The sequence below is a fragment of the Polypterus senegalus genome, chromosome 6, assembly GCF_016835505.1.
Source record: "Polypterus senegalus isolate Bchr_013 chromosome 6, ASM1683550v1, whole genome shotgun sequence".
In the NCBI taxonomy this organism is placed as follows: Eukaryota; Metazoa; Chordata; class Cladistia; order Polypteriformes; family Polypteridae; genus Polypterus; species Polypterus senegalus.
In genome coordinates, this window is record NC_053159.1 from 24280683 (window position 1) to 24302779 (window position 22097).

At 35.3% G+C, this 22097-nt stretch overlaps 1 protein-coding gene across 3 annotated transcripts in view; it reads left to right on the forward strand.

Annotated features, from left to right (window-relative positions):
• Window positions 1–22097, forward strand: part of pex14 (peroxisomal biogenesis factor 14) — a 284454-nt gene that overhangs the window by 31378 nt on the left and 230979 nt on the right. For all 3 annotated transcript variants that reach the window (XM_039755605.1, XM_039755606.1, XM_039755607.1), the window contains exon 2: window positions 11565–11615. In XM_039755605.1, the coding sequence (XP_039611539.1) occupies window positions 11565–11615 (51 nt within the window). The remainder of the gene's footprint in view (window positions 1–11564; window positions 11616–22097) is intronic.

Genomic DNA, 22097 nt, shown 5'->3' on the forward strand with positions numbered 1-22097 from the left:
CTGTTCTTCTTGACTGGACAAAATGTATGTTCTTTAGCTTAAGTTATAAAACACTTATTCTACTTAATTTCCATTAAATGAAGAATTATAAATTAGTCTACAATTTAAATACCCAGTTCTGTCAATATACTGGTTATTCTGTAGATCCTTTTGTTTCGACAAAAGTTCATGTGGGAATTAAAGTAGTTTGCAAAGTGGGGAGTCTTATTAAAGGAGGCGGAGGGGATTGATACGATTAGTATTGCAATTTTTTTCATCGTAAATTCTCATTCATTCCTGGAGGCCATGTAACAGAATTTTTTTGTGTTTTTTCCGCCAGCTATTGGATCATATAAGCAACACATTTTTTGGTACTTTTATAATAAATACCTTGCTTCTGCATTTCCTTAGGTCAGGGGTCAGTAACCTTTTTAAAGCAAAGAGCCATTTATGATAACATGTTTGTCCGAAGATTTACAAAGAGTTGCAATGGGTAGAGAAGGGGGTTTAAGATAAGATTTATTTAACACAATATGGGTATATATGCATTTAACACAAAAACAAAACTTCAAGTACTTCTAGGAAATAAAGAAAAACAATTTAATGTGAATTCTAAAGCTCCATTTTCATAAAGTTGTTTCATGTTTGGTGAGTAGTTGAAATTCTTCAATTTTAAACATGATTCCAAGCTTACGTCATTAAGCTGACTTCTTACCTTGCTTTTGATATCATTCATGTTGGAGAACATCGGCTCACAGAAATAAGTGGACCCAAAAATCATCAAAATTCCTAACACTACTATTTTGAGTTGACAATAATAGTTCGAAAATCAGTTGGTCCTCCTTTCAACAGTTGGAAAGTTCCGTCCATTTGTAATTCATGGCTAAAGTCGCCTTTTCTCTTTCCAGGTTTTCTAGTTCCACTTGTAAAGATGTAAAGTTTGAGGACCACAAATCTTTACTCTTGAAGTCTGTTAGTTGTAGTTAAAACCAAGCCCTGTCAACTGTTGGAAACGGCAAAAAATGTGTTCAATTGGCATTTGCCACAAGTGGTTTCGTCATGATCAAAAGATTGGACTTCTTATCTCTGATATCTTTGAGGTGACCCAAAAATGAATTTTGCATTTTTGCAATAGCTGCCAGAAAGTACTTGCTATCGGTGACACTTCCTGTAGTTTCTAGATGGTTTTGTAAAGTTTTGAAATGAAATAGGCTTCCACTTTTCAAGTCTTCTGCAAACAAAAAAAGTTTTGTTTGAAGAGGGTAACAAAGCCTTGGTTTTTACCCGACCTTACTGAGTGATCCATCTGTAGCGATAGATACCAATTTATTGATGTAAATTTCCCTAATAGTCGAAAATTCCAGAATTTCTGCAGAGATATCTTCACCTTGAGTTTGTCCTTTAAGAGATATCAAAACCAGTAATTTTTAATGAAGACCTTTACATGGAAAAATATTGTCCCAGAAGGCTAACTTTTGCGATTTTCTTCACGTCACAACTCGTCACATGACAAAAAAAATACAGAGATTTTATATCATTAATCTGTTGATCTGTCACATTCTTACCCATCTCAATGATTCTGTCGTAATCAGTATTTTGTGGATAGTGGAGTGTCTTAATTTAATTAAGTTTTTGGCCATATTTAAAAAGCACTTTTTTTGTGTATTCTTTTCATTGTAAATTAGACATGTTAGAAGACCCATAGAGTTTTGTGTCTCTGTTTTATATCACTTGGACGCATAGCAGCGCGAAGGTGACTAATATTACAACAGTGTTAAGTTCTGTAGTGATAGTCTTCACCCTCACCCCCCTTTCTTGAGTAAAGTTCGTTCAGCTCTACAGTCATCTGCCCTTCACTCTCTACTTCACTAGTTTAACTGTGCTGAGTGAGCAGTGCAAAATGAACTCACCACTCTGAATTCAGCTGGCTATAATATAAATAAATATATAAATAAATAGGAGAAAATATAATAATGTTTACGAAGACCTGGTGAGGCAAGGTAACAACCACAAAAAGCATATGAAAGAATTAGAAATCCCAGTAAACATTGAAGTGTACATCCAATCTCAGGTACAGAAGAAAACTCTGGAGATCCTATGATTTGACTGAAGACGTAATCTTTTTGAACAGAATGACTTTGAGGAAGATGTAGATGATGCAGTTAAGAGGTTAAACGCAACAGAGACATGCGACAGGCGGCCTGATTCATGTATAGCTGAAGAAATATCTAAATGAAAAATATTAACCCATTAATAAAAGATTTATGTTTATGAAATAATATGTTAAGACACTGCATTCAAAGAACGGCAAGTGGCTAACGAACCTCAGTTTGCCGACCCCTGCCTTAGGCAGTTCAACTTCAACAGTAACACTGCTGCAGAAGAAACATCAAGTGAAATCACAACATTTGGCTGCATTGTTTACCTGTAGTATGTCACCACGTTACTCATTTTGTCTGTATTGGCCAAAGTTTACTTCCAAGATATGTAAATCTGGCATGTGTTGGGATAACTTTCTATGAATGATAGGAAGTAAAAAGGTTAAGGTCATACACCAACTTACAGCTTCATTTGGTACCATCCATTTGGCCAAATGTTAGTAACAAAGTGTACAGGGGCCTCATTTATAAACGCTGCGTACGCATAGAATTGCTACGTACAAACGTTTCCATGTTCAAATCACAATGTATAAAACCTAAACTTGGCGTAAAGCCACACACATTTCCACGGTAGCTCATACCCTGTCATACGCAAGTTCTCCGCACGGTTTTGCAGACAGGTGGCACCCAGCGTCAAAGCAATGCTGCTGTTCCTTTGTGGTTTATCTTTCTTTTTCAGATCCACATCCCTGACGCAGCTTTATAGATACACTGAAATTAACCGCATATTGTTAATTAGTTTAATGAATCTGATTGTATTTTTAACCTGTAACAATATAATGGTCCATAGAATGGTCAAACTATTCTAAATACCATAGCTGCTTTAGCGTTGTTGCTCTCACTGCACCTCCTTCTTCTTCTTTCACCTGCTCCCGTTAGGGGTTGCCACAGCGATTCATCTTTTTCCATATTACTCTCACTGTACCACTCGGAGCAGCTGATCAGAAAGAGAATTATCGGTGTGCGGCATCAAGCACACGCTGCCTCAGCCATGCTTCCTATTTGAACTGCTTCTCACACGGCAAACGCTTCAAAACCCTTCCTGTATGGACCTCGCGGTTCAGAAACAGTTTCATCCCAAGAGCTCTAAACGCACTCTATCAGTGCTCCTTGTAGAACTGTTTGTACTTATAACTACAATTACCTCACTGTGAACTTGCGATACAATTGTAATATTGCACAAGCTGAGCCTCTTTATAAAGTGTGTATTTACATATGATAACGATACCATTTTTAAGATGAAATGTAGCAAAATATGTTTATTATATTATACAGATAAAACTTTAACTTAATTTATATATATTTATATATCTATACTAATAAAAGGCAAAGGACTGACTGACTCACTGACTCACTCATCACTAATTCTCCAACTTCCCATGTAGGTAGAAAGCTGAAATTTGGCAGGCTTATTCCTTGCAGCTTACTTACCAAAGTTAAGCAGGTTTCATTTTGAAATTCTACACGTGACGGTCATAACGGTCGACAACGTCCGCCATGTTGAACTTTCTTATTTATGGCCCCATCTTCACGAAATTTGGTGTTCCCACCGTGTTCCCATGTATAATAACATGCTTTAACTCCTATCATCATGAAAATGATATCACGTATACATCTCAGTATTTTAGTTATTCAGAGAGCTGTAATATCATGAATGTAATGGATTCTGTGTCCTGTTGGAGGAAAAGAAAGCCGGTTTAAGAAGCATGTAGTGATTCACACACACAGAGCACATAGAAGGTCAAATGCAAAACAAAGCATTTAACGTACTACTTTAGTTACAATGGGATTTGAGAAACTAGTAAATTAAACGATTTTAAGATGAAGTTTATGATCTACTTTAATGACAAAATAAACTATGTGATTAAAGTGGAAATTTCGAGATTATAGTTGACATTTTGTGCTTTTTCCACACTGTGGCCTCTTTTTTCTCTGTACCCTAATAAGCTGTCATATGACACTCAGACGGTGGGCTACGACTTGCCTTTTCACGGCGACTTTGATATGTGACTTCTTTTTTATTTCGGGCACTGTGTGACTTTGTGAACTTGAGCTTTTGAGTTTCTCCGACACGCTATGTCACTCGATCAGCTTCCTTTTCTTGTTTATACCACTGTATAGAACAACAAATAGTACGTTTTTCCTTGCCTCCACTTGGTATTCGGTGAAATTGTTCTATTTTTCCTCATGGTTTTGCCATTGTCTTTTCACAAAACGCTGAGCTTCAGAGGCTGAGCTTCAGAGCTATTTATATGATTTACATATTCAAAGAGGCGTAATTCTGGGAGGAGTTGAGGCGGGACAGCAGGCGCGTGCACGTGTGTTACTTTTCACACTGATCGGGACTTATGTAGCGGAAGAACGTTTGTGTATGCACAGATTCCTGAACCTGGATTTTTCTGTGCATATGAACGTTCCCGCTTTTGTGCTTACGCCATGTTATAGTGTGAGTTCTACGCATGGCGTTATACATGAGGCCCCAGGTCATTATAGATGGAGGCTCTGTATGATTTTATTTCAGGTGACTACCTGTTGAAGCTCATCAAGAGAATGCCAAGAGTGTGCAAAGCAGTAATTGGAGCAAAGGGTGGCAATTTTGAAGAAACTAGAATATAAAACATGTTTTCAGTTATTTCACCTTTTTTTGTTAAGTACATAACTCCACATGTGTTCATTCATAGTTTTGATGCCTTCAGTGAGAATCTACCAATGTAAATGGTCATGAAAATAAAGAAAACACATTGAATGAGGAGGTGTGTCCAAACTTTTGGCCTGTACTGTATATGTGTATATATATGTATATATGTGTATATATATGTATATATTGTATGAATGTATATATGTATGTATGTACTGTATATGTGTGTGTGAAATGTTTTTATTATTAATGACATATTTTGCCTATAGGAACAGTATGCAATCCATAACTTTGATTATTTCATTTATTGAAAAATGTTAAGAAATCTTAATAAGGGGGTCACTGATTTAAGATTGCCATTGTATTTTCAGCATGAGCAGTGGCACCAGACAATCCCTGCACAGGATTCTGGAATATGGTCAAGGCTGGTATAGTAGTAATCATTCTTTTAGCAACTCTAGTGTTGCTCTCCAGCTCTGCATGTTTATTTAATCAGTGAACACTGGCCAGTTTCTTCAGTTATGACATCCATTTTCTGTTACACAGCATTTCTTTCTAATCCCACCTACATCACCTGTTTCATAACAAATTGCAGTTTATTTTATAAAAATTAAAAATGTTTATAGGGTAATTATTGTCACATGTACAGAATCATGAGACTCCCAAGGAAAGAAAAAGATCAACAAACTTGAAAAGAGAGCTCAACAAAGTCACAAAATGACTGTTTAAGGCTCTGACTGAGTGACTCTTGTTGTTTGAGGAAAGGCTGGAACAGAGGGCAAATAGTTGCTTGTAGTACAGCATGATCTGTCACATTGTAATTATTCAGGAGGTTGCCATGAAGTATTTGTTTGCTTCACTCTTAGACTACATCCACACTATGTTTTTTATTTAAAAAGAGTGTTTTCAAAAGTCTCAGTTTTCAGTGGTTAAAAACACTGTGGACTTGTATTTGATTCTTGGCATAATCACTGTCTGTATAGACTTTTTTTGAGTAGTGGCAGGTAAAGGAAGCATTGCAGGCTAGACACATAATTGCAACCACAGTCACTCAGATAGAGAGTTGATCAGACAAAGATATTTTAGGAGGACATTTATTATTGTAAGATTTGATTTTTTTTTTTTAATAAAATGTTGTGTCCCATAATAGAAGGATTTTCTGTGATATATGCTAGACATAACATGAAACATGCAGCCAAGTTTTTGTTTTGACTTGTTATGATGTGTGATATCAGGTACTGCAATTGCTATTCATAGAATTTTTCACATTAAAGCGTTCTTTAAATAACGGGCAGAGGGTGGCATTATTTTTTTGAGACACAGACTGGATGTAACCTGTGTCTGACTGACTTTTGTGTTAACAAAAACTTTTTTTAGAGAATACTTTACTGGCCAATAATGCTTTTGCTTACTTTCCTTCTACATACAGTAGAATGTGTTGGATTTAACACTCTGTACACATATACAATACAAACATAAACAAAAAATAAACAAAATTGTCTTACTGTACACATATTGTATTTTTCATTATGAAAGAAACATACAGTTAAATCAGAACTTTTGGTAAAAGAACAAACACATCAAAATATATTTCAGTAATTACAGTTAAAAGTGTAGACTATTATATGATGGTTGCAGATTAATATTTAGGATTGAAAAGCAATTTTTGCCAAACATTACTGTATTAGATAAAAACATAAGTAATACCATGTGCTTTTTAATTAATTTTCATTAAAATTTTTCATTCATTTTCATCAGCCCAAATGCAAGTTGATTTCACGTGTTTGTGCTTTTAATTTCTGTTAAATTATATGATACTTTCATATTTTTGTAATGTGTGGAGGATAAAAAATTAAATACACAAGACAAGTTTTCATGTGTAAATACAGATAAATTATACTTGAAAAGTTGTGTATTATTTGGTTTCATTGTAATTATGCACCTTTCAAATTGAAGATAAAATATTAAGGTTTTTTGTAGGCACATTTCACTGGTCAGAACTGCTTACAACCTTATCGTTCTTTACGGCAAATGCAAAAATGATTAAAACTGAAACAATAATCTCAAACAAAAAAAGTGTATTTTAGTATATGCCTTAATTAACCATGATTAGAAACAAAAAATATACTGGAATTCAGCAAATATTTTACACAGGTAGACCTTGCATTTTTGTCTATAGTAATGTAGGTTACAGTAAAAGCATAATCCATTATTACTCATTGCAAAAAAACTGTCAAGTGTAGTTGACATGTTTCCACTAAAATATAGAAATTACTGCAGGTCAGTGATAAAAGTCTAATCATATTGGAAGTTGTAGTGGAAACTGCTTCCTTCACTAAAAACTGAAGTAGTAGTTCTTGTTAATTTGTTTGTTGCGGCTGTACTTGTGATACCAGTTAAATAGGTTTGTTTACTGATATATGAAGTTTAGTTGCTCTTGAATGAGTCAGACCTCTTTCATAAAATTTTGCATTAAGTTCCACATTTTAAAGTGATGTTGGTATTAAGCTTTTTGATTGTAAGAATGCAAGTACTGGATTTTCACTTCTGCAAGCACTGCTTAAATTCCACAGCTAGATAAAAACTTTTTCTTTTCTTTTTATTCTTTTCTCAGAAGAACTACTGTACTTTTACCTAATAGTTGTGGAAATCCCAGTTATGCTAGGTGGGTGTGTGTGCATTTTAAACTTTTTTTTTTATCATCATGCTAAAAGTAAGTGCTATATTGGTGTACACTGCACATGTCTTGTCTACCTGTAGAGGAGACAATTCTATGACAGACCAGCAATTACCTGGTGAGATGGCAAAGTGCACCACATTAAGCTCTTCATCTTTTATGAACAGCAGTACTTTACTTGCCTTTACATGTAGCTAAAATGTTTAAACAGATGCCTGTGGCAGATGTTGCAGGGATCTGTGTATGACTATTCTGAACCTGCTTTATTTATTACAAGGTCGCAGGGAACTGTATCACACATTTAGCATCCTTGGTTTGAATCCTAGATCTCTGCTACTGCCTGCATAGATTTAACATGGTCTCTCCCATGTCTGTGTGGTGTTTTCTCTGGTTACCTTTCCTTTATATAAACATCCCAAAGATGTTTGTGACTGCATAGTTCTAAACTGACCATATGTGAGTATGAACATGAATCAATTCTGCAATAGGCTGGCACTGTGTCCATGAGAGGCTGGAGCCTTGCACATGATGCTTATGTGTTTGGCTCTGGTCCCACACCATCCTGAACTGGATTGAGTGTGTTTGAAAATCTCACATTACATAGATCAAGATGCACATTTTTAGGAAGGATAGATAGAACAGAAAAGGAGGTAGGGCTGCCGTTTGTGTCAAACAGAATTTAAACGCAAGTCCTCTTCTATTGGATGATGAGCCCCATCTTAGTGAGGACATGTGCCTTTGTCTGGAAAGCATTAGGGAAAGAGGCCTTATTTTAGGAATGTGTTATAGACTACCCTATACAGACAATTTCGATGCACATCTTTTTGGTAATATTAAAAAGGTAATTTTAATGGGGAATATTATAGTCATTGTGGACTTTAATTACCTAATTGTTTACAGGGATAACCTTGCAAATATCAGAGCACAAGAGCAGGAGTTTTTAGAGACTCTGAGACTTTTTTTTTAACATAATATTTTGTAATAATTAGAATAGAATTGTGGGTGTAGAGGTGATTGTACCAGTAAGGTCAAGTGACCATAATATAATACAGTTGTCAGTGTTTTGGAAGAGAACGAATGCTAAGACTAAAACTGTTAAGTTTAATTTTAGTAGGGCAAATTTTGAGCAGATGCAGCAAAGTCTAAGGAAGATAGACTAGGATTAGCTTTTAAGTGCAGAGGCAGTCGAGGAGCAGTGGAACAGGTTTAAAAACATTTTGCATATAATGCAGGACAGGTATATACCTACATTTTGAATTAGTAGGAAATAAAAAAAATGCAGTGTGTTAATAAAGAGTTAAAATGAAGCAGCAAAGGAAAAAAACAGCTGTATAATGTGGGCAACCATTAGAAGGATATTAGGGAAGGTAAGGGCAGTTAGTGAAGAATATAGCGGATAATGTGACAGATGACCAAAGAGATTCTTTGAGCATTTTAGTAGTAAAAGGACAGTCAAGGAGGAGGTGAAGTGCATCAGGAAATGTAAAGGAGAAAAAAAAATATTGACAGTGAAATAGCAGATTAAGTCATGTTTTTCTGAAGTCTTCACGTGTGAGGATGTGGATGACCTCCCACAGATAAAAGGGACTACTAAGGAGGTTCAAAGTGATTTGCAAATTTTAGAGAGAGAAGTACTGCTCAGATTAAATTAGCTGAAATCAAACAGATAAACCAGATAATCTTTAACCTCAAATTCTTAAGGAGGTTAGCGAGTACATATATAAACCCTTGACCTATTTTCATTTTTTAGGAAGTCACTGTGCACTGGGGAGATTCCGCAGAACTTTAAAATGGCAGATATTATCCCATTATGTAAAAAGTGTGACAGAGCAGATGTAGGCAACAACTATAGGCTATTAAGCTTATCATGCATCACACATAAATTAATGGATAATGGAATTATTAAGGATAGTAGTAGCGTTGTTGCTTTGAAGTAAGGAGATTGTGGGTTCGCATGGATCTACCTTCATGGAGATCCTTTTGAATAGTGAGAAAAGCACTATATAAATGTAAATAATAATTATTATTATTAAGATTGAGCAATATATGGCAAGAACAGGAGTTTTACTGAAAAGTCGGCATGGGTTCTTTGAGAAAGCAACAAAAGGATATGATCAAAGTGGAGCATATCATATTATTAATCTTAACTTTCAGAAAGCATTTGATAAGGTGCCACATGAGAGGTTGTGCATCAAACTAAAAGAACTCAGGGTGCTGTGTGTAGATGGGTACAAAATTGGGTGATATACAGGAGCAGTGGGTTATGGTGCGATGAACCTCATCAGAACTGGCTGATGTTAAGAGTGGTGTACCACAGGGGTCATTGTTAGGGCCGCTGTTACTTTTAATGTAGAGAAATGATTTGGATAAGAACATATGTATCAAGCTGGTTAAGTTTGCAGAGGATCACAAGCTAGGTGGATTGGCAGATAATCGAGAATCTGTTGAATCATTACACAGGGACTTGGACAGCATACAGGCTTGGGCAGATTTGTGGCAGATGAAATTTAATGTCACTAAATGTAAAGTACTACATGTATGAAGTAAAGAGGTTAGGTTTGAATACACAATAAAAGGTCTGAAAATCGAAGTACACCTTTTACAAAATCACCTGAAATTAAATTAGAGCAGACACTGTGGCCTAGAGACTCAAATGTGTGGACTTAAAGTGCAGTTGTTTAATGCTGAATAAAAATTAAAACCCTGATACTTCACACATGTCATTGTAAATGACTCAATAAAAGTGTAAATGCAAAGATACTAATAAAAGTAGGAAATGAGGACATGTTTGTGCAATAAAATTAGCTAGAAAGTTGGGATGGAAGGATGGATAGAGTTTGTTCTAAGCTGGATTTGCTGCTTTTTAGAAATATAAAAAGTATAACAAAATATTAATTGTTACTAGCATCAATGCTGGTATTTTCTAGGGTCATCTCTAAATTTAAAGAAAATATAAAGAAAAAATGTTTGACCGCTTTTCACGAGAGAACTACTTAACGGATTTAGATTAGGCTTTTTTCTCGAATTTGCTTGAACATCATGGTTGATTTTGTGACTTCTTTCATCACACTAAGAATCACAGTTTGCTTGCAGGAGCAATATATTTGCGCTAATCCGAGACAGAGGCTGCGGGCCGAGGAGAAGGGGAAGCGTGACATTAGGAGTAGGGAGCTGGGCAGGGCCCTCTTTGCTGTTCGGTTTCATTCTACAAAGGCGAAGCCGTGGGAGACGGCTAGTATGGTAAAAAAGTAAGTAATACTGCTGTTTCTCAGCTTCAGGATCCTGGGTTCAAATCTCAGCCTTTGCATTTTTGTCTGCTTAGAACTCCTGCTTTTTCTGTCAAATTCCAAAAATGTACACATTACATTTTACGCTTATCACAGTATGACTAATTATATAGATAAGTGCTTGATTATGCTCTGTGATATAATATATCCCATCTCGGGTTGGTTCATACCTTTCTTAAAGTTATGGCAAAATAGGCTCTGATAACCCATGACCAGGTTAGTCAGGTTCATTAAATAATGTATGAATGGACATAAAATATACTACTGTCATATGTTAGTACATATGCAAGGTTCCAGAGTTGGATCTGGGTTTGTGTCATTTGAGAGAAGGTTGCATTTACATACAGTCTTTGTTTGCTGTTTGCTTTACTGTTACTACTTCCTTCAAAAGGTGTATTAGGTGATGGATATAATATTTTGCATTTTGAAGAGTTTAACAGTTGTCATGCTTTGATAGTCTCTCTTAATAAATGTATGTGGAAAAGTTCAGTATCAGTGACACTGGTATCATCACAGATTTAATCATTGTTCAAACTTAACGCACCTAATTGCTTGGCAAGGAGAAATTACATTTAAAAAGAGAAACTATTTTCTGTAGGAAATATTTGATATCAAAATACTGGACCTTCAATAGAAAATACATTTGTTACATAATAAGGAAAAACTAAAACTTTAAAGCAAGTATTGTCTTTACATTAACTTTTGTCTTGGTATCTATGAGATATGTGTTGCCTTTGGGACCACAAACTTCAAATAATGTCCACTTGCTGTAATACTTTCTCTGTCCAGTAGATGGTGATGCAGTTCAATTTCTTTTCTTCCAGACTGGCCCTTTACAAAGGAAGGAGGAGGCTGAATCCCCCAGAGAACAATTGGTGAGTTTGTTGTGCCAATGCAGTATCTTACACTCTTTATGATACTGATGTAAAAGTAGTTAAAGTACATTAATTACCTGATTGTTATACATTTGTTTTCTGCTGATTTGGCTACTTTAAAAACACTGTGTGTAATATGTGAATCTGTCAAATTAACAGGTAATAGAATCTATTTGATTCTTCTATTTTTTACTATCAAAAGTCCTAATTGTACCTTTGACAATTGTGTTTTTTGTCACCGAGATTTTTTTTTTCTTCAAATTATGCCAAACGTTTCTTAACAGGTGGTTTTCATGCGTAGAATTTCATTCAGAATCCTCAAATATTTATAATAATTCAGAATAACTTGTCTAATAAAGAAGCCTAGTTTAGCAAATAGGTAGTGGCAGCCAATAAACCAGATATTTCGGATATTGCTTTATAAGAGAAACAAGTTCATTGTCTTAACAGTCAGCATAAATAAACCCAGTAAACGCTGGGAGCTATTTGCAAGACTGGGTAAAAACATTTAGAGTCTTGAAAATTCTAAAGCATGTAGTTTTTTTAAAAAAAATGACCATGCATAAGGCAGTACTGTATGTCAGGATGAGAATACAAAATATTGGTGAAATCAGCAAGTGAGTAACAAGTATTCTTACCTACAGGTGACAATTGGACCACCTTTTGTATTTTCTTTCTGCAAGCTGCATGTGAAATTATGTGATGTATCGTAGTGATCCATATCTATTGTAACTAGATTATAAAACAAAGTTAAAAAAAAAAAAAAGATAAGAATAGTGGATGGAGGCATGGTTGTTTAGTAGAAATATGTTGTGTTTTAATTGCTTTTGATCCATGTATAACTACCTGGCATTCTGAAGTGCCCTACTAGAACTGATGAATGTATAAGGCGAAGCGAAGCTCAATGTATCAACTTTGACGATGTGGCCTATACTTGAGCGTATCCCGCTTATCTCTCTGGAGATCATATGACAACAATAAAAAGTTTCCTTAAAGGTCAATGGCTAGATGTACACTACCTGTCTGTATACCTTCATTTCATAGCATTTCAGTTTTGGTTATGATGACTTAAACATGCAGGGCCTCAACTCTAGATGTACTGTTTCCCCCTCCAGATTTTTGAAACCGTTGCCTTTATAAATTTCAGCATCTGATATTTTATAAATGTGGTACTTGATTTAGTTGTAAAATGTTGAATGGGTGAGTGTTGTTAGAGGTAAAGGTTGATTATTTTCTTCCATGAGTATACATACTTTTATATAGGAGGTCCTTATGATATTTAGCTGCTGTCTCCTTCCCATCATCTCTCTGTGAGAGACTGCCTATGAACTGTTGTGGTTTATAACATCTCAACCCCCCCCCCAAACTAGTAATAGTATAGCTTAGCGTGCAATTAGACGATGAGCTCTGAAACTGTTGCCTGGCACTGTATGTGTTTATATATAATAGACTTAAATATACGCATTGTATATTTATGTGCCCACGCATGCAGTTTATTTATGTATAAAAAATGGTAAATACAGCAGTCAGTTGCAGTTTTTATCTCTCTCTTTTTTTTTCTGTACCCCGTTGTGCTTTCCCAGTTAAGTGGATTATTACAGCACTGGATAATTTGTGTCACAAAGCATTATTTGGATGATGTGAATTATTTAAATTCATGTCTGAAAGGATTAAAGATATACCCAGCAAACGAGGCTCCTGGCAGAGTTATGGGGAAGAGCTCAAACTTGCAACGGGGATAGTGCTGCCATGTGTCAAGCGCAGGACACAAGTCACGCTAACGCATGTTGACTTACCTTACTGAAATTACTGGAACTCACTCACTGTAGCTCGTTCATGTCACAGAAATGTCGGAGCAGAAGCAAGTTTTGACCTGCACTTGGAAAAAGACATACCAGCCGGCCACCCGTTTAGCTCGCTCACTTGTTCTGTCAAATCTTTAGATTAATGCCCTGATTTACATTGTTCACAAACTAAACTGTAGCATTTTTAAGTACCTGATACCATATTGACACCTTATTTGATGCTCACCTGAACAGAACACATAACCTTAGTCTCTCATGTTGATCATTAAACTATCATAAGTAGCAGCTGTTTATTGTGCATGCTTGTATTTGTCATTTAGTAACATTAGGTAAATGATTGATTGGTTATCTCTCTAGAACCAGTACTTATTCAAAAGAGATTGATATTTTCCTGGTTAAAAACTGAATGTGTCTTTTTGGGAGAATGGGGTCTAAGTCTGACGAAAAAAGATGTTAGAAGAACATCCTTTTCTCACTGTGACTTCAAAAGCTTGCTTCCCCAGGATGTAAAGTGACTGTGATGAAAAATTTAGCAAGCATTTAATAAGAAGCTTTGAAGTGATCTGTTTTGGCTCAGCAGTCTCCAGATTTCCGGTGCTCCATTATTGGCATTGCACTGCTAGTCTTGCGAATGGAAGGGTAGCTGCTGGAATGACAGCGTTACCGCTATAGCCAGTAGCAGGAAAGCTGGCTGTAAACCAGAATTCTACCGGTAGCTTTGCTTTCTGCAGCTTTTTTCTCTTTGGCATTTTATTTTATTCCGACTTTCCCTCTTGACATCTGCTGAAAATCTTGAAAGTGTGTGGTTTTTTGGGGGGAGTTATTGTTGTCAGCCCAAGAGAGCAATAAAACTTTAAAACAGAGAAGCTAACAAAGGAATGAATGTCGGGAAATGCTCTCTGTCCTGTTCATAGATTGCTTGGTGAAGTCCTCTTTTCACTGCTTAAATTGCAGTTAGACATTCATGATCTTGGAATGTCCTGTTGGTTTTTTTAGCAAGGTGTATAAGCCAAGCTTGCATTTTCTTGCATACTAATTAGAAAAACAGCTTGTGTCACAAATGATTAATTAAAAACCTACATCATACATTGTTTTTTCTGTATTCTTTTTTTTATAGGAATTTTAAATTTGGTATTGAAGCACATTTTTAATTTATAAATTTTACATGATTTCCTGTTTTAGTAATAGAAGGTGTTTAACTGCTCAACCACACTAAGTCATTGATTACATTGATCCAGATATTGCACAGCTTCAACATAACATCACCATTCATGTTTATTCCGGTTCTGGGATATGGGTAGCTGGAACCTGTCCCAGCAATCTTGGCTGTGCCAGGACATAGAAGAACCTTTTTGCGCACTCACATAGGGGTCCATTGTAGAGTCGCCAATAAACCTGACAATCACTTTAGGATGTGGGAGGAAAAATGGAGTATCTGGAGGAAAACCTACACAGAGAAAAAACATTTGAACTCCTCACAGGCAACCATTAGGCACGGAATCCAAATCAAAGATGTTGAATCTGAGAAGGAGCAGCACTAACCACTACACCACTGTGTTGCCCATGTATACCTTTGACAAGTAGAAAATGAAAGTTTAAAGCTTTTTAGATATCACTTTTTTAGCAACAACTTTTTGTCCATTACATTTTTTATGTCAGTTTATCTATCTATAAATTTATAGAGAGAGAGACACAAACACACACACCCACACAGTGTGTACCATATACATATGTAGAAATATTTCTCTGTCAACTTGTTGAAGACAGACACAGGATCTGTCTGTTTAATATATAGTTATATTGGGCATTTTACCTCTTAATGTCCATTTCATTTTAATCATACCATAAACTCAACTCTAATGAACAAAGAGTAGATAATGATGAATGAGAGGGTAGATCTCTGTGGGGTATATATTTTAGTATTTTTGGTTGATTTATCCTCTACTACATGGGTGCCAGTCCATCAGAAAGCCCACTCATTCATGCACTTACGTTCCCTCTTACCAGATGAATTTAGAAGAATGGATGGATCAGTGGATTCATTTTACTTATTTTATAATTTCTCTTGGTCTTGTAATGTAATCGGCTGATATGCAGAGTGTCCTTTGTAAAGTGTTTTGTGATATGCGTGCTTTAAAATGTACTACATAAAATTAACTTTAATTGAAATGCCACTACCTCAATAAATAAGCATTAAACAAGTTTAATTCATGGAGTGTTGCGCACTGTTTTTGGTTATGTTTTATTTGGCATTGGTTTAGGTGTATCAGCATCCCAAAATCAAATAACATTTAACAGCCCAAGACATGAGCAGTTTGGTGTCCACTAGTCTCGGTTTGGATGTAGATTTGGTTTTCCATAGCCTTGTTTTATTTTAAAGGTGAATTCTATACAGGCAGAATGCATGATTGTGGGCATATGTTTTGAAATGTTTAAGGCCTGCATATCTGTGTTGGTAGTGCAGTACCCACCACCATCATATCTGTCACATGTTCAGTTTTTAGTAGGGTTTACTTGCACTGTTAGCCTACAGAATATAGCAAGTTCAAGTGTATTGTCTCGTGTATGGAGTACAGTGAAGTTCTTGTGTATACAGTATGTCTGATCGACATGCAACACATTCTGGCATATCTGCACGGTAATTGCTCTATCCTACACTTCACTTTTAAGCCTGTTCTCTCCTAAGACCATGGCACAACAAAGCAGCCTCATATCCAGTCACTTATATTGAATCAGACATCATCTGCACAAAATTTGGCGCCCGTCTGTTGTGCTACGCTTCTCCTTGGCGTAGGTTTTGAGACTGCAGCGAGGGCATCGTCTTCAAAGTATTCACAAAGAAAAGAATATTCAGCATCCAAAATTAAAAACTGAATGAAGGCCATCTGGTGCATCCAGGTTTGCCTGATTTGCTGCCATCTGAGGTCATTATCATGTAGGTGACAGCAAGGAAAAACCTAAAGAGACAACTTTTACTAGTGAGAAACCAACAGTACTGGCACATGCTTTTTTTTGTTATTCCAAAATGCTGCATGAAGTCCCCTAATGGCTTTGTTCCAAGGACACTTTAAATTATTATATTAATGTGTGCAACATGTTTTTTGGTCCCAATATCTTTATGTCATTAGGTTTATTTGCTTTGACTGAATAAAAGAAAATAAATGCTGTTTCTACCATTTCTAGTATTCATGCTCATTCCTTGCATAGTATGGTGTTTGTCTTTTAAGCCACGTGTATTCTCAGTCCTTTAAGGTTACAGTGATTGTAGCTTTTCACTGCAGCCTTGTTGCACTTTTAAATGCCCTCTTTATTAGTTGTTTATACACCTTATTTGTGTCCTTTATTTTTGTCATGATTATGCATGTTTGTAATGACTATTAGACTGAGTTTTACTATGTTTTGCTATCTTGCAGCTTCAGAAATATTGGTTTAATTCCTTGCCCATTCATTACTTGGGTGGAGTTTTGATATTCTCAGCATTTTAAATTCTTTTTTTTGTATATTCAAGTTTTCTCCCATAAGCTAAAGATTTAGCAGAATTCTTTTGATTAAGGGGTGAATTGTAACTGTACTGCAGTAAAAATAAATATACTCCACCTGTGAAAATTAACCCTTTAAACTTAGTCCCATTGTTTTAAACCTGGCAGTAGGATCAAACAATAAGGCAAGATTAAAAAAAAATGCATAAATCATTCATTTACTCACTGCTATAATTAAAGTACAGTGTTTTGCTATTAAAATCCTATATTGCATACCCACATGCCATGCTGCAATGTTTTTCTTTCTGCCCTCAAAGATGGCCAAATTGCTGGATCAATGCAGCAACTGTCCCATTCCTCAGTGGCGCTTCTGAATGTCATTCAATTGCGTAGAACCGAATGGACGGACTATTACTTTATCTACTAAATGAGAGGAGTTTCAGCTTTCATATGACACCACATTCCATGTTCTATGTTCACCATTTTCTCTATTTCAGATTTTTTTTAAGTATTCATATAATTATTTTTTACTGTATTTACTCTGTCAGTAAGATCAGTCCTTTAAAACAGTAAAATTAGACATAGTATTTGTAGATATTTAATGACAATTTTTTCTGGGTGTTCGTGATACATTCACCGATAGTGTTTTGAAGCTTATTCTAACACCAATGGATATAATAATTACATTCAAAGTGCAATTTTTGATAAAAGCATTGCTGAATTTTTCAGCTTATTCTGACGTAACATGTGTACAACATAACTAATTTTCCAGAAATGCCTGACCTTTAGTTGGAAGGGTAGAACATCAATATTGATGAAGTCATGGCCAGTTAAATCAAAGCATCAGACAATGGCCACAAATTATGCTGATTTTAAATGGTTAAAGGTTGGTGCGTTTAAGGCTGAAGCCAGGAAGCACTTCTTATTATAAGTAATTTTGAGAATCGGGAGTAAACCTCTGAGTCACATAGCTAAACAAGAAATCCTGACAACTTTTAAAAATATCTGGATGAAATACAGATACTGTATTGTCTAATCAAACAAGCTTGATGTACTAAATGTCTGTTTGTCAAATTTATTATCTTCTTTGTTCTTAATTGTTTCGCTGGTTACTATAAAATCACTCTTTTAAGAGTGAACATATCTGTGCGCTGTGGTGGACTGACAACTCATCCACAGCTGGATAAAACTGGGATAGGCTCCAACTGACCATGTCTCTGTAATGGAAAAGCAGGTTCAGACAATGGAACAAGAGTTGTAATTTCTGGAAGAACATTTATTTACATGCTAAAAGCAGCCAATGTCTGACAAGGTGCGGGTGATGAGTACTAATTATTATGTTAAATTTCACATCTGTGACTACACTTTAGAGCCATGCTGTTTATAGAAATGTGCAAGTGGTGGAACTTAAAATGATCCAGCTAAAACTGTCCTTGGATCTATGCATAGACCATTACTCTAGGCTTATATTTTTTAAGAACCATAAATCCCCCTATCAGATTATTTTCAGTGTGGGAATAGCACCAGAAGTAGTCCAACTAGGCGTCCTTGACTGCAGTCCGCCAGTTTACTGACCTACTGCCTATGTAATTTAACATGTTTTAATTGAATATGGACCTGATTTTTAATAGTTTTTGAGACTATATCTTGAGTTATGTAAAAAGTAAAGCTTCCTTTTAAAATTATGATCAAATCATATTGGTTGATTTAAGGAACTGTCAGGAATTTAATCCAGAAAGCACTATTTGGTTCCGGAGTTTAATCCCCTTTCATTTGCTTTTCCTGTTATTTCCTTGGGCCTTAAATAAAAGAAACCATCACCTACATCCTGATTACAATTAATAGTATATTTGTTTTTTCTTTTACAAACTGATTTATTTAGTGCTTTGTGATATCTTTCTGTTTATCAATTATTTTGGTAAGATTAGTTGTTCATTTTTATAGAAGATTTTGTATTACCTTAGACTGATTAAGTGACTTTCCAGGGGCCACACTTTCAGTCTGTAATTGAGGTTTTATCTACAAAAGTAATTTTTAATGTTCACTGTAGACCTGTTTGTGTTGATATTAAAGTCACTACAGTGCAGTACACCTTTATAGTCATCTCATCTTAACCCTTTCTGTTCTCCTTTTACTTGACATTTATCTGATGTGACACCATTTACTTATAGGTTGACAAGGCACTCTTTCTGTTTTTTTCAAACCTTAGAATTCCCTATATAATTGCCCTTTTCATTGCCTTTGTTTTCTTTTTTTTATTTTACTATTCTTCTGACAAGCTATGGAGTTTTTTTTAATGGTTTTTAACATTTTTATTTAACATTAACTGCTCATTGTTAATAACAGGTTTTTCTTTGCTTGTCACTAATGTTCACAGCCCTGCTGTGACCTAGTGTATGAAAGCAGTACTAAAAAGGCGAACATTGATTTTTGTCCTGATTGAAGTTTTTCACACAACACATTTTAATAAATGCTTGATTTGTGCATACTTAAATGATTTGTCTTTTTTTCACTGCTGATAGTTTTTGGTTGTGGTAAAGTGAAAGATGTAGAGTGCACGCTATACATTTGAGTGTGCAGAGATTGAGTGTTTAAATGGGCAGTATTGTTCCTACAGTATCTAGCATGTAGGGAAAAGTAATTTTTTTATGGTCGGTAGGTGGCTCCAGTCTCCTAGACTTGCTTTTGCAAAGCAGCTGTGCTAAATCAACCGGTATCAGCAATTGCACTACCTACATAAGCACTCTGGCACTAAAAGCACAATTGCCTGCTTAACTGCCAGGATGGTAGCTACGGTTTACAGGTTATATCTTAATTTGCCTATACAAGGTCACCATTATTTTATGTGCGTCTGAAGCCTGGTAACCCCATTTTGTATGAAGTGTGGCTCTGCGTTTTCAGGTCACAAAAAGGCAGTGCCAGCTGTTGTTGTTGTTCTTATTAGACAATGTGGTTTGCAGGGACTTGTTCAAGAAATTGGTTCACAATGAGTCGGTTTCACATTCTTTTTTAGAATATCTAGTTTCTTATATGAGGACATGAGTGAATCATTTCTGCATTTCTTGTAATTTAAACTGTGAATAAATATTTATCTCCCTGCGGAATATAGAATTTTTCTATAATTGATTTTCTTTAAAAATGTCTTTCTGTCAGGATACAATTTTAGTATGAGAGATTGTCTATACTGAACAAAAACTTGAAAAAGCAAAGACATTTTTACAAGCTATCACATCCCTTCTGTCTGCCCCCAAATATTTGTTTCTCTTTGCTGATACATTTTCAGTGTGCTAAAGAAATTAGTTTATCATTTGAAAAATGAAATATCAAGTGACTATCAGAGCTCAAAGGTTAATTATAAAAAATTGATTTGTGCAAAGAAAAATTAAAACTTTCAATAACAGATTGTAAGAATTGGCATAATAGCCATCCACGGACCAGTCATATACCCACTTTTATTAGGCCAGTAAACTGTCTAATGAGCTGGCCTTGAAACCATCAAGTCATAGTTATAATATATCTACTATCTGGTTGATTATATGACCTCAAACAAATAACCAAATATTCTGTACCTCTCTGATAAATATTATTCATTTCCTGACTTTGTATCACAAGTGCTCTGGTGTGCTAGTACTATTTATTTTCTATTTCTTAGAAATCAGTCTCGCAGAGTACCTGCTAAAGCAACTAAAAGCACTGCCATGAAAGCTAGACAATATAAAAATATATTAACTTTGCACATACTGTTCCTGATACAGACAGGGACATTAAAGAAGATGGCAGAGTATGTGTGCTACATGACATTATTTTAGCATGGTGCAGCATTCTGAGCAAGTGTGAAAGCCTTATATTACTTGTTTTTTTTTAAATAAACACATAGACATTTTCAGGCAGTTTTGTACCATGACAGATAATTAGAAAAGTATCCATTTTTGCCTTGCTATTAATTTAAGTTGAAGATAGATTTGAAGTGATTTGTTCAGCATTCCACGGAATAAGCCAGGGTTTAGGGTTAAACCTATAGCTTTATAATTTATAGTATAGTCTTAACTCCTGAGGCACTAGGCCACACTGTCCAAATAGATGTCTATCAGAATGACTACCATTAAACTAGAGCTGTGTCATAGTTAAATTAAACAGAAAATAACAGAGCTGCTGTCATTAAAAAATATGCATCTTTTTAAAAACTAAATGTCAGTTTTTCTTGTTTTTAAATCTAGCATTTGAATTGAGTTATAAATATAATTTTGCCATACTGTAATATGCTTTGTGTAGCTACCCTGCTTTTTTTATGCAATATGCAAAAAATGGATATATTAATGGCACATTTATAATACAACTTATAGTTAAAAGCTAGGATTGGAAGAAAACTGAAATTGTGATGTTTAAATGCTGCTCCACTGTTCACTTTAAAGGTCAAGAATGTATGAATTGATGTGTCCAACCAAATAACAATTCATAATAAATAAATATTAATTTAATGAAGATTTTATTTTCCTTTAAACTCATGGTCTCATGGAATGATAACACCATGATGACATGGGAAGAATCCTCTTCATCTAGGGGAAGAGGCCATGGCTCAGGCAGACTAGTAGCATGTGGAGATGTTCATTGAGAATACAAAATAGATAAAGCAATGGAACAAATGGAACAGATGTATAATATATACATCTGGAGACTACCATGAGTGAATTTTACTAAAAATGTTGTGGGGAAAATTAGACTCAGTAAGTGTCACAATTCTAAACCAATCCATCAACTCATGAAGGCAGTGCTCAAGGTAGGGGTGGTATATTTTGAACCATAAAGAACGATGGTGCTCTTGTGGACCTTATGTGAGAGAATGCAAGCTTCAGGTAATGATGATCTGTCTATAGTCAGGCTCCAAAAAAATTACTATTACTATTAAATGTTTTGTTGCATGTGCAGAGAGCAGATTTGCATGTGTTAAACATAAACATTACCTGCTGCAAGGGAAAAGCCTTTCTGTAACATCAGCTCATACATTGGCATTCAGTGCCATTAGTGGTAAAATGTGCACTATAAGTTTTTGCAGTTGCTGTGTCTACTATCATTTATTAACTTAGTGTAGGAGTCCAGGTAAGGTGGAAAGATTTGGCAGCTGTGTTCAAGAAAATATTAATTGCAATTTATGCATTCTAAGTAATCAATGTGCCACAACCTGTCAAAAAGAGGTGAAA